This window comes from Nelumbo lutea, chromosome 1 (assembly GCF_056320005.1).
Source record: "Nelumbo lutea isolate HS-2025 chromosome 1, American lotus-T2T, whole genome shotgun sequence".
NCBI classification, from domain to species: domain Eukaryota; kingdom Viridiplantae; phylum Streptophyta; class Magnoliopsida; order Proteales; family Nelumbonaceae; genus Nelumbo; species Nelumbo lutea.
In genome coordinates, this window is record NC_142684.1 from 66568190 (window position 1) to 66582711 (window position 14522).

Below are 14522 nucleotides of genomic sequence, written 5' to 3' on the forward strand. Positions count from 1 at the left end.
CCCACTGGCTTGTACCATTTTTTTTTTCATATAATACGTATTTTCTAGAGTCACCTTTAAAACTAAAAACCGAGTTACTATGTGCGGGTTGGACCTTGGAAATGCCTCCTCTTCAATGCAAGCTTGGCAGTTGCAGCTTTAGCGCCAAGTCGACGGAACCCCCGTTTGGGATAATCTCATTCTTTCAGACCTTGTGGATTTCAGGTAATACCGTTATAGTCAGGCGTAGGCGCAAACCCCTATACTGGGTACCGTAACAAAGGCATTATTAGGGATGAAAGGAACCGGTATTTCTGGGATAAATTGCGGCTTGGATTTTGTTGAACTGAAAGGACATTCATCATTGTTCAAAGGTGAAATTCTGTACCTGTTATAACAATTCCGCAAACCACATACTTTGGCTCTTAGAACCAGCAATGGTCCAGGATTACTCTGATTTTTTTAACCCCTCCAAATCCCAGATGGGCCCGAGCATATAGGACATATATATCTTTGGGAAGGAAAGGAATTTAAACCAGCAAAAGGGCATGCCCAGAACCGATACAATATAGGAGGAACAAAGCTACTTCAATAATACAGCAAATAAAGATGAAATGTCACATAAGAAAAGCAACAGCTCCAATAACAAAAGAGAAATAATATAGGAGAAAGGACACATAACTCAACTTCTAATAATGCCCAGCAAACCAGTATATATAAAATACAACAAAGCTTTTGTCCACTTCCCATTTTCCCTTCCCCAGTCCATCACTTTCATCAACCCAGTTCTATAGCACACCAAACACTTTCCGGCAGGATCCCTTGCAGCTTTTTTGTTCTAACTACAATTCCAGCATTTTGGAAAATATAGGGAAAAGCCGGAGATAGATGAACTTGTTCTTCTACTTTGCTCTTACCAGATAACTGTCAAGACTCTGCATATGCGGGTTGGACACAGCAAAACCATTTTTTCTGCAAAAAAAAAAAACCATAGTGCATTCTCCACATCAAACACAAAAGCATAAAAACACGCTGCAGGTCAATTTTCCATTGTCCATTTTTCTTTGTCCACAGTTCGGGTAATTAAGAAAGCTAAATATTAGCCACTAGACAAATTTTATCTTCCTATGCATTTAGGAGCATTTTGGTCGACTTGAATCATCTAGCAAGTAACATTCCTTTTCAAAATTACTGAGCCATTTTGACATCTCCCATCTTAAGAATGAACAGGCTGGGTGGTGGTTCAGGTCAATAGATTAGCTTGATATTATTCTATGGCTACCCAAAAGATGGCAGCCTTAAAAAAATTGCATATACCTGATAAATGAGATGCTCCAATAAAGACTACGTAAAGGCCATTTTAGAAATTTGCCTTTCATAACTATTTTTTAGTTTTTTTTTTTTTTTTTTTTTTTTGGGGGGGGGGGGAGGAGGGAGGGAGGATGCAAGCACAGATTAAAGGTGCAAGGATAGACATGAAATAACAAAATATAGAGCAGATACAATATACCTCCCAAAAAAGTAGATATGGTTCCCAAATATGGATACTGGTAAGTGTGTTAGAATCTGACATGGTTATGAGGTGTCAGACTCATGTTAGATTATGAGCACATAAATAATTTCTTACCACTTAAACTCATGTTCTTTTTGGTCTGGCCCCTAGCCTCCGCTTCAACTTACCACAGATCACTTTGTAAGGGTTGTCTCTCACCCTCACCTAATGGAGCTACTCCTAGGTTCCTTCAAATGACTTCATTTCTGACCCTATCCTTTCTAGTTTTTCCACTCATCCATCTCAGCATACACATTTCTTCCAACAATGGGATAATTATTGAAAAGAAAAAAATTAATAAATATAGATGCATAAATCAGTGCAAACAACACTAATCTACCATTCACGTCCAAATTTTACCCTAACAGTTTGAGGTTTTGTCCTTTAGATACATATTACAAATTTTCCAAAAGAAGAATCTCCTCAAGTGTCATGTCAGTGTCAGCATCCAGGTGTGTCTGGCATGCATACAGTACCCATTTTGAAGTGTTGGTGTCCATGTGACAAAGCCCTGGAGAGGAAATATAGATACAACTCTCCAATTCATAAGATATTGAAACAGGCAAGGGTATGGGTGTTTTGTGGCTGAGTGTCATGTCTAAAGACTTGGATGTGCCACCTCTAACTAATCTTAATATATACAGATTTTTTATAGTATATAATATGTCAAAAAGATATCATTTTACATATTTTTAAGTGTTAATGCCATATAGTATATAGATTATATCTTGATGTGTCTATGCAGCATTTGTTGCCTTATCAAGGTACATACATGTATTTCCTACCAAAAAATAATATGTGCATACATGTCTTCCTACCAAAAAATAAAAGGTACATACATGTCTAACACTGGTATATTAGGCATCTATTGGACTATAGCCAGGTATCATGGTCTAGAAGAAACCCAAATCCATACTTAACTGCATGCAAGCCCGACCAGTATTGGAATCAGGAGAGATTCAAGAAACAGCATTCCATGTCAGATAAAACAACAATTGACTCAAATTAGATGATATTGTAATCAAAGTAAAGTTTCTAATGTCACTGAACAAATGTTTCAAATCATCCTAGTTCTCCAATGGATTTGATGGCTTGGTCACCCAACTGGATTTGTTTTTTATGATATCTGAACACTGATGCTTAGAACCAGATATACTGATTCTTTTCCAACTAATGTTGCCATTTCCACATCAATCCAATTATTAGGATAATCTGGATATTTAAAATCATTCAATCAGTGTTTTATTTTCTTTTTTTTTTTTTTTGGAAAAGAGGCCTATCTATCCTGAGGATACATCATGTGGAAGTAAAATATTGACAAGGCATAATTTAAATGCTCCCTCAATAGTAAAATATCACTTCAATCAATTCAAAGTGGCAACTGCAGAGGAAAGGAAAAGAGCAACTTACACCCTGAGGCTTGACAGGATCTGTTCCATGTTTAAAGGTGGAATCATCCTTTGCTGGTGAGTCAGGCTTGCCACCTGTCTTCTTCTCATCCCTTGCCTTGTTGAATATCACAGTGAATCCCTCAGCTGAAGCAGGATCATTGACATCCCATTCACCAAACTTTGGCAACGGCCGACCCTTCTCCTGTTCAAAATCCAGAAACAATAATAAGGCCCTTTAACTTCACTAAGAAACACTCAGAACCTAATCTAAAAGACAACTGAATGTCAAGTAGACAAAGAAACAAATGATATCTTCAAGACTTCAACTTGATCAATTGCATTATCTCAGAATGAACAAAGAATGGTGAAAATCAAAAACAAAAAATGATGCCATGGTTAGAATCATCAAATCATGTTCATCATAGTTTTCAAGGTGTCAGGGCAAGGCTAGGCGACAGGGGCATGCCTTGTCACCTAGCCGCAATGCCTAGGCAATGGATTTTTTTAAGTAAAAACCACATATCCTAGGGTAGTTCCCTAGGTTCCACAACCATTTTTCCTTAATAACTATCCATAATTTTCATAAGAAAATTATAAACTTCATGTTTAAGTCTAGAAAACCAACATATTTATGAGAAGAAAAAGAAGAAAGAAAAGAAAATTCAAAAAAATATATAGGGGCTGAACCCCTATTTTTTTTATAGGAAAATAAGAAAAGAAAAGGTGGAATATGTTGATTAGACAAAATTTTAAGTTCTTCCCTTATTGGTTCAGATTTTGAAGTCTTTGAGGGTTCAATACAGCAGTTAGCAATGTTTGTGTTGATTAAACCCTAACAAATAAGAAAATAATAAAAGAAATGAGTTCATAAACACAAAAAATGAATATTTTTGTTTAATAATGTCTATTTTATAATTATAATCTCAAAAAAATAACAATATAAAAGTATTTTATAAGACAGTATAGAAAATTGCTTGGTGACTGGGTGAGGCAAGCCTCCAAGGGCACCTTGTCGCCTAGGCATCACCTTGACAACTATGGTGTTCATTTTTTTTTTATGAATGACAACTATGATGTTCATTCAAGGAAAGGGATATCTGATCTTGGATATGAAATCAACTATGCAGTTGTCGCCCACACACAACATGGACGCTAGAGCACAATAAAAGTGACTCCCCAATTTATCATAAATAAAGAAAAAAAAAAACTCAGTACAAGTCGGCATATATTACATGTCCACAAAATAGGTCTAGTGTTTACTGGTTATCTAGCAAAACAAGGGGCATTGAGACAACAACCATTTTGGGCTGCTTTGTAATGAGGGACAGAAAAGAGTGATTAAATGGGATCATCAATCCCAGCACCAAATTGTATAAACTATTCCCAATCTGGAATTTAAATAAAACTCATGCTACCGATCAAAAGAAAAGGTCTATTGCTAGCATTAAATGGCAACAAGTACAGCTTCTTGTAATCAGCAGAGAGCTTGGAAGCAGGTAAAGCATGTAGCTGGAACCACGGTTGAACAGTTATAAAAATTACCATTCCAAACATAGTTTACCTTTGTAGTTATCAAAGCTTAAAAAGAATACATGATGCAACATTCTCCTAGTACTAAAAATAACATGGCAAATGAGAAAACCAATGTCCACATAAAAAAGTAAATATTTCTTTTGTAACATCAGGATCACCATCATAGGCAACTAATGCTGCTAATACTCATTCAAATAAAAGTTCAAACTGAACAAGAATAGTACTAGTGCAACCCTGGATTGTGTCACGGAGTATTGGGACCTACCAACATAAATCTCCAAACAGAAACAGAAGAACAAGTAGTAAATATGTATCATATGGTATTTCATCCAGAAGATGTTCAGTACAATTGACACCTCTTATGTATGAGAAAGAAGAGAGAGAAAATTGGATCCTTTTCAAATTTTCTCTTTCTTGATATTTGTTTCCATATTTGCACTTCATTTAAAGTCTCCAAGGATCCATTTGGTTATCAAGAAATGGCAGAGGAAAAGGGTATATTCCCATTAGATTTATTTTTTTGGTGTTTGTTTTGTAAACGGGAAGGGAAACTCTGGGATTTCAAATCCCAAAATGAACGACATGGGGTCTCACTAAAACAGTGCGACCCCAATCAAAATTAAAAATGAGCAGTAACTGAGAACTTTTCTCACTCACATGCCTGCATGACCAATGTCTTTAACCCTTCATTCACTCAGCCAGTCAGACTGGTGACCTGATGACGATCATGGCTCCAAATTTGGTTTGACTGTCCGATTCAAATGGGTCAACCAGTGATGCCATAAATCAAATCAAAATTAAAAAGGTAGAAAATGTATTTTATCATCAGCATCCAAGCCTTATTCCAACTCTATGGGGTTGGCTAGACAAATCCTGTTTCACCATACTGTTCTGTTTAATGACTTATTATTATATTACTTGGCACTTTAGTCATAAAAGGTAAAAAATTTGCAAAAACAGGCATGTCTCTAATATTATATATTCATCGATATTAAACAAAATTGAGTGTTGATAAATGAAAAGTGTTGTCAATAATAATGGAATTGGCTAAAAATCTAAAAATCACAGAAAAAGAGATTTAATTTCTAACTTATGACCTGTTGACCAAGCTAAACAGATTAGCAGTTGAATCGGCCAGCCAATGATGGATTAAAAACATTGGCCTTGACATCATGGATTGCCTTATTTGACCCCAAATGTTTGAACCAGTGATCCATTCACCCGGAGAGAAAACCAATTAAGTTATTTGGTTGGTTTTTAAAACAATGCATGTGATCACAACAAATACCACATGTCTCCTCAGTTCTTCCAATGCCAGATGCTAGAAAGGGTGCATTTTTTTTTTTTTAATAATTTAGAAAGGGTGCAATTTCCATGTGTAAATTATTTATTATACCAATTAATATGTAAAAGATGGACCAAGTTATATTATCAATCTAATTTTCTCAGCAAACAAACATTGGAATATAAAGTTTCTCATATATAAGTTCTGAGTAACCAAACACCCAAACACGGGATGCCAAAATGAGAAAATAAATTTTCTTTTCCCATCCCATCCTTTATAAAACCAATTTTCTTGACGAATGAACGGACCCTAAAGAGCCACTGCTTCACATATTCTTAATATCTTATAATCACAAATATGTAATTAATCATAAGTAAGGGCAAGTTGCAGTCTTTCTCCCACCAATTCCATGCTCTTCACATTCTCAGTTTGCTGCTTGATTGCAGTATGTAATTATACAAATAAGGACTAATTACATCCTCGTCCACCATTTCCATCTTGATTATCAATTTGCCACCTTATATAACTGGATCTAAATTCTACTCCTTCAAGAAACAGCCTGGGGAAAATTATGCTATCCAGGCCACCAATGAGAAATATCAAGCAATTGCAGAAGTGTATAAACTTAGTTGCAATCCTACTGCATTTATGTTCTCAGCTCCACCTATGCCCTTTACGATGTGTAAATAGAAATCTTGCTTCCAAGTCATTTGCAATCCTCTTTTTTTGTGCCCCCTAACCCAATAAAAAAGGTATGTAAGGTCTCAGACATCAATTATACTAGCTCCTGCATCGAGAAACCTTTACCAAATACCCACCTATCCAACCAACCAGAAGGATAAAATCATCATACAAACCAACAAGTTTAATATAAAATTATTTATACCGTTTTTTACTTCTGTGTTAACCACTCAAACAGAACCATGATAAGCAAGACAAATGCAAAGAATGATCATCTTACTAAAGTCCAATTCAGAGAAGTGGATTAATGTTTGTATGTTCCAATAATTTTCCATGTAAATCTAGAAGTTGTTATATCATCCATTTACAGCTTGACCTTATCTTACCATCCTTGGTAATGATTATTCTTTTCTCTTAAGGAGCATTAACATGCACTTCTCCATCAGGACCTTTCTTGCCTGGTATCCTCATAAAGAGTTCATCAAGTTTGAGGGAGTTATGTATATACCATGCACACATCTCTCCACAGTCCACACTCTTGCACACTCTCTAAGTGCTAACCAAAATTTTGCATTTTCAAACCACTGTCGAATACATAAGCCCTTCAAAACATTTTCGTGCCAAGCGATCGGGAGAACACCCATTTTTCCAATACTCAAAGCCCCTAAAAATTTCATTGAGATCATAAAATAAGACTATTTGTTTGCAGTGAAAATCATAAGCTGATACAAATTTTGCATCCATTTGTTTCTAACTATGATTTATGCTCCTACCTTATACAAAGTTTCCACTTTTTTGTCTCATGGACCATGCAAATTTTGAAACAAAAAACCGACGCAAAATTCACACCAACTTCCTTATACCTCAATTCTCTCTCATATAAAGTGGGGACCATATCATCTTGCTTCCTACCTCACTCCCAAACAAATAACCCTCCTCCTATCTTGGTTTTTTTCATATAAAGTGGGAACCACTTCATTTTACTTCTCACAAACAAATAAGTCAAAAATGAAGCACAAGTAAACAAGAATTTACACTTCAGCCTATTTGCACTCCCATGCATTTATGCCAGTGCAAATGAAATTCGCGCTGCAAACAAACTGAACCTACGGGACATTACACATGCTTAAACTGAAGTACACACACATCTCATGTTGTTTCCTTCAAATTCCACAAAATAAAACACGTTACAAACATTGAAATCCATAGAATGGTAAAGGAACCATCCTTCCCTTTCTTGGGGGCTGGGGGGGTCCTGAGTTTCATATGTAGACGGGCAAAAAACGAAGCAGGCTTGTCGACCAGAAAACAAAAAGAAAGGTACAAAGGACTAAAGGAAAAGGATTCGAGCTTCAAAGAGAACATGAGAAATAAAAGGGAAGGAAATGAAAGAGAAGAACATAAGCAAGAAGCTACATTAAAAACAAATTATAGACATAAAATTAAACACGAGCAAGAAAAAAAGACAAAAAACAAACGCGAACTAAACTCCAACTAACTATTTTAATTTTCACTTAACTTACTAAAGTGACATAGAAACGCAGATTTCCCCCAAAATAATACAAAATAGACACTAGGAAAATCATACTCTGCCTCAAATGGATCAATTTACAAAGAAAACCGTAGCAATCAAAAACAGATGAAAGTCTTGATGAGAACCAAATCAAATTTAAATGACCTACAAAAACTAAGCAATTTCGATAGAAGCCATCAATCATTCACAGAAAACCTAAAACAGCACCGTAATCGAAATTAATAGTTCCCAATCCATCGAATCTCGAATCGAATCGAAAAAATGGAAAAGGAAAGGAAAACCATCTAAGAGTCAAGAGATTCCTAGGGTTTTCAGGAGAAATTCCAATCCTTACCGACATGAATTCCGATATTGATCCCTCAAAAATCGCTTCGCCTGGAAATAGGAGAAGAAATATAAAGTGAGAACAGAGAAGGAGATGTATTTATATTTTACATAGGCCGAGACTCGAGAGTCGAGAGGTGGGGCTGTGGGCCGCTTATATGAATTGGGCCCAGCAGTGTGTGCTGGGTATGATTCAGAAAACTTTGGCTGTCTGAAATTCGTCAGCCTGGACTGTCAAAACAACTGTCCCTGCGTGACACGTTAGATCGTTAATACAGTTAATAATGAGACGATCGCTAATACAATTAATAATGAGGCGGGATCTGTTTATCACACATGGGCGCCTCACATGTACATCCAACATGCGTTGGGAACATCTTCCGTGAATTATAATTTATAAATACGGAAAATGTTATCAATGCAGTTAACATGTGCGTGTGAAGTCGGTGTGAGACGTCCTGCGTGTGGAGCAGATCCAGTCTCGTTAATGATAATATCTCACAAGACATTATATAGAATGAAATTAATACAAGAACCAACGCAAACGTGGCGCGGACGGAATGGAAAGGAATAGGATTTACTCCTCACACATAGGCGCCTCACAGGCAAATCCACCGTGTATTAAAAATTTCTTCTGTGAATAATAATTTATAAATACGAGAAATGTTTCCAACATATGATGGGATGTGCGAAAAAAGTCGGTGTGAAGCGCCCTATATGAAAAGAAGATGCGGATAATTCTTTGATTCTTGACAGCCCAGGCTATTGAATTTTAGACCGTCCATCCCTTATCATTGACTACGATAGTCTCGTAGTGCAGGGTTAAAAGTTAAAACGAAGAATCAAGACCTTAGATTGATTGCTATGGAGTCACTTCATCTGATTTAAAGTGGGGCCCATTTCAATACATGAATGGCTATGAACCTCTATGTATATGACACTGGCCCTAGCAAAAGTGGTTTGATATGGATGTTGGGAACTTGGAACAAAGACGCATGGACGCATGGTTACCGGTTGGCTGCGCCAACGGAAAAAACGATTGTTGACCTCTGCGGTGCGGGCCAACTGAAACTTGAATGATAATGATTGTATCGACCAATCATAGAGAGGAAGATGCCAATCCGACGGTAGACTGTGTGCCTACGATTACGAATCTTCCATTTTTATTGCTGGGCACATTCGTACCTTCTGTGAAATGTTTTTTGGATTGATACAATCTAGTGATTTGATATTTTTCGATAAATACAATATATTGATTTGATTCAAACGCAGGAATCCGACGGTCCAGAATTCGTATCATGGGTTGTGTTAAAGAATGCAAAAAAACTAGGGAGAAGTATGGATAGGTCCATTGCAAAATTCTGTAGATCTATTCAAAAGGTCAATTATTCCCACCGTATGCATCAATGGTGAATTGGCATTAATTTCGAGCTGGCGCATACCCGTTACTGCATTTTGTACCTTTGAATTTTGACCTTGGGCTGAACCATCATTTTCCCAAAAAATTATACATTTAGGGAGTGTTTTATCACTCTAAATCACGACCCACAAAATCTTATCACTCTAGCCAGAAGGGTTTATGGGTGTGAGAAAAGATTCTGTGAGGAGGAAATCTGAATTCATTGCTAAACAAATGAGAAGAGTTTAGATTGGCGCCCCACATGCATATTTCAGCATGTATTAGGAATATCTCCTGTGTGATCGTCATTTGGGAAATGTTAGTAGGGATGTACTATGAGGTGCCTGTTGGGTGTAGATGCCAATTCAAATGAAAAAGCGTTAATTGGAATTTAGATCACTTTCCAAGAAGAATGATGATAGAATGGCCATAGGCCTTCCTTTGATCTTAGAATATCCAATGGCCGTGTGACATTTAAAGACCCATGATTTAGTTAATCTATCTATTTTTCTTCTAGCCATGCAAAGGGATGATGATGATGTTACTACTCTAAAACAATCCACTTCATTAATGCATCATCTACAGTATTTGAATTGAATTTCTTTCTAGCCGTTGAATTGGGTTAGAAGACTTTTTTTTCTATTGTATTTTAGTTGTATCATGTAGGACACTTGGGTTTCAAGGAGGAAGGAATGTTTTGTTGAGAGTCTTTGTGATACCCTTGGCGTTGAAACAGGATCTGCTCAGACCTGCTCATGATTGGTGTATGGCTGTTCTGCATCTTATCCTTGAAGATGGGACGAAAGATCTATCTGCACCGCTTGAGAGGCTTAGGGCAACATTAGGTGCTTTTCAAAAAGAAACTAGTTATTCCTATTTGACCACAAACCAATCGATCTAGCCATGGGCAGGTTGAGGAGAGCTCTAACAAGCCTTGGAGGATTGAATCCACGTATGTGGCAAAATACCAGGATGACTTGTGGCTAGGGGTGAAAGGCCAACCAAGAATGGATATAACTGGTTTTCCATGAAATCTATTTGAGTAGAGCCCATGAAATCGATGGCCCAGGGTAGAGCACTCAATGGGCTAGGGTGGCCCCCATTTCGCTTTACCAACCTTAGGGAAACTCCGAATACAAGCCCAGATCAGTTGTACTGATTAGATCCAAAATCAAGAGGGGAACAACACAGATCATACGCTAAGGCCCCTAAGCAATCACTTAATGGAAAAAGGAAGTGATCGAGTGATGACAACCAGGTGGTGGGCTTGGAAGCATCCATCCTCTGAAAAAAGCATAATAGTTCACTTGGCGGGCATTCTTTGGTTATGGGTATTTTCACATAGGTTCAAACATGATTTGAAGGGCGCCATGCGTTCAATACCAAAAAAGCCTCCAAAAAGAGGGTGATTTCTTGTGTTGCACTAAAAAAAGGACCTAAGATAAGAGCGTCTTCTCCTAGGTTTCTTCCTCCATGCCCGCCGCTGCCCGCCTGCCCGGCCCACGAGGGGAAGATTAGAAAAGTGGGAAAAGACAAAGGGAGCCATCTTATTCATTTCGTTATCAGAAACAATCCCATCTATTTAGGGCTTCAGGGAACCCAGAAATGAACTCTTTTGACTTGATTCATAGATAGAATCAATGGATAGATAGACAAGAGATAGATGAGCGGGATATCTTTTTTTTTTTCTCTCTAAAAATAATAGGAATAGAATAGACATCCCTTTAGATACCTTTATCATCTCCCAATTTTCTTGCTATATCGTTATATCTGCTCTCTCTAAAAAAATAGAGAGGAAGAGCATATGGATCCTATCCCCTATATCGAACACTCATTCCTATCGCTGCTATCTTTCTTTCCTCTCAGTGATCTGTTAAATATTATCTAGTCGACCTTGATATCCCATCAAGGGAAGCGGCTAACAAGAGGTAAAGAGGAACACAAGGAGGAAGGATGGGATGAATGCTTCTCTTCTGACCCGTAGAGAGCCAGTTGATACTAAGAAATTTTTGAAAGGAAAGCGGCCAGGTGGGTCGATATCAATTGGTGAGAGTGCTGCTACGAACAATGACCCTACTATACAACTCTAACTCTTCTCTTCTCTTGTAATTCCTGCTAACCGGTGCATCTATAGGGGAGCCAGAGCTTCCTACTTTCCTATAAGAACCCACGGTAGCCCGGATTCGTTCCTATCTTCTCAGCCTAGGTGAGGGGAGGGCAAGATGTTCCTATTAACTTATCTGGATTGCTCTCAGAAGAGAGTAAAGCGTTGAGAGCGATATCTGATCTTTTCTATTAAATGGAGACAATCAATCGAATGATATGACTCCTTCTGGAAGTCATGACCCGAAGAAAGCGTTTTTTTTTTCCCTTCCAAGTTCCAACTAGTGAAGATCTCGAAGGTTACGAAAGGCTATCTTATGCTCCTATTTTTGGCGAGCGATGCGTCTAATCCGTTTACCAAACAATCTGGATGAAGGAACGATGGATCAACATATCTTATATTAAATACACTTCAATAGGAGAGGTTTTTCTTCCTTAATTCCGGATCTAAGCCCAAGGCCAAGAAGACAACTGCTACTGAAAACCTTTTTTTCTTCTAGCGAGAAGAGGGCGGTTTAGAGCAGCCAGCCCTTGGTCGAGTATCCCCACCTCTCCCTCACCCGTGTCAGATGCAGTATATCAAAAAGGAAAAGAGCAGGCAAGTTCGAGTCCCGATCTCCTACTACTACTTTTTCGACTACCTCTCACGCCACAGAAGGGATTCCCTTTTTTGGTATGGCCACGAGTGACCTGGGTGGAGGAGACTGCTAAAGAGTCTTCGACCGGTTGGGGTTCTACCCAACAAAAGCACCAAAGACCCTGGTTTACCCAGTTGCTCATTCAGTTGATCCATTTGTAGTTGTATCAGTTCAAGTTCCGGATTCAAATCCATATCCTAATTATTGAATCATATATCAAATTGATCACCTTACAACGCTTGTTGCTGAATAAACTTTTGTCTTGGCATTTTGTTTTCTACGAAATAATGTCTTTTGGAAAGATAGAAAACAAACATCTCCCGTTTCTTAGACCCAAAGGCCATGTTCCCTTTGATAGAACATGAAAGAGAAACAAAACTTTTCTTCAACTTTCTATGTTTGTCAAACAAAATATAAGCTCAAGACATTTGACAAGCCTTCGAATTCTCTAGCAGCAGCATTTGCGAGTTTAGACTGCATTTGGCATTTTAACTGTTAAAAATTCAATGTTCATAGAGGCATTTTAACTTTAAGAAGGAGATGGGACGAGGTTTTTGGAGGCACCGTTGGATTGAAATGAACTAGATGGGACGAGGTTTCCCCAAAAGGGTCATTAACTGAGGCTAAAAATCTATTCACCGTTTGGATCTATATTGTCTAAGTTCAAATTATCAATACTTATCGGCCTGTATCAGTCGATATGTATCATGCCGGTAACTTTTGGATACACCCTTACAGGAGTCGTATCGAGTCAAACCATGGTTCGCAGCTTAAACTAACCCTCTGAGTTAATTTTGAAAAAAATAAGTAAAACATAAAAAAAAAAAATACTTATACAGGCCGATATTGAACCTTGATTTTGTCCTTTGGTTAGAACCACATGGTTTGATTCATTTCTGACTTCTGGGTGATATTGGCTTCATTTAGGAAAACCCATTCTCACACCGTCCCAAAAATCTGCTGCAACCATTGATACTCCCTTCACAAGGCGATAAAGGCTGTTCGAACAGGTGTTGCCCTGACGGAAGCCGAATTCAAGCTCAGCTTTTCCGTTTTCGGGATATTTCTGCTTGTCTTTATTACCTCATGAATAATCTTCATCAAAGCGATTGCAAACTAATTCCCAAATTTAGATTTGTTTTCAGGTCCAAAACCGGGCAAGATGCCAAAAACCTCCCACAGCCTTAGCCCATAGATTAGACCATAGACCATGGGATGAGTTAATGAATTTGGTTCACTTGATATTATTGCAAGATGTGATTGATTGAGGTTCTTATCTTGCCGCACGAGAGCTCATTCCAGCCCGAGCTTGACCTCTAGTGGTGGAACTTCAAGCCATGGAGTACAAGTGGATATGGAACTTCTAAAATTCTAATAGTGTTGGTCTTCCTTGTTTGTTAAAGCACTACGTGATCTCAAGGCCTTATGGTTTGCTTCCTACATAAAACAGAGTGAATGGCATTGCCAAGTTTTTGGTTTGATTCACATTCATAGGTGAATATGACATCTCCATTCAGGGTTTTGGCCTATTGGATCCAAATTCCAATCATCCAATGTGTCGTGACTCGTCTGTACATGAGTCGGTGGGTTCCGTAATAGGTCATCTCCTAGCGCTTTGTCTATAACCATTAGAATCAACTTCGAATACCGAATACATTAAAATACCAAAGTAGGGTATCAAATAGATGAGAAATACGATATTAGGATCAATTGCTGAACACAATTCGCAGTCTTAGTCTCTCATAACATTTGAGATGCAAATAGGAACTGATCATCCGCCCAAAGAACCAATGCCATGTTTCATGTTTGTGCACCAAATCATTTTCAGTAACAATATACGGGAAGTGGAAGCCTTGCCGATGTTTGCATCGGTTCTCACAATCCGCAATCAGTTTGATTCACATGCTCAGCTTTTCCATGTAAAGAGAGATGATCATATATCCGATCTTTCTGGGCATTTCACTGACGCAAAGGCATTCCAATTACGTCAGTTAATTGCTCATTAGTTACAGTCTAAGGTTCAAAGTATCGAATCATTCCGAAACCCCTCCGATACGCCCTACAGTGTGGTGTATGGGGGGTCTGACTGGTTCAGGGGGTGGA

General features: G+C 38.0%; 1 protein-coding gene across 1 annotated transcript; it reads right to left on the reverse strand.

The window, feature by feature from the left end:
* Positions 1 to 548: 548 nt before the first annotated feature.
* LOC148875037 (protein NOI4-like) lies at positions 549 to 8534 on the reverse strand. Its single transcript, XM_088964039.1, has 3 exons — positions 8290 to 8534; positions 2942 to 3124; positions 549 to 951 (listed from the first exon to the last, which is right to left on the reverse strand). The coding sequence occupies exons 1-3, from the start codon at positions 8293 to 8295 to the stop codon at positions 907 to 909; spliced, it is 234 nt and encodes a 77-aa protein (XP_088820165.1). The 5' UTR covers positions 8296 to 8534; the 3' UTR covers positions 549 to 906.
* Positions 8535 to 14522: the final 5988 nt, after the last annotated feature.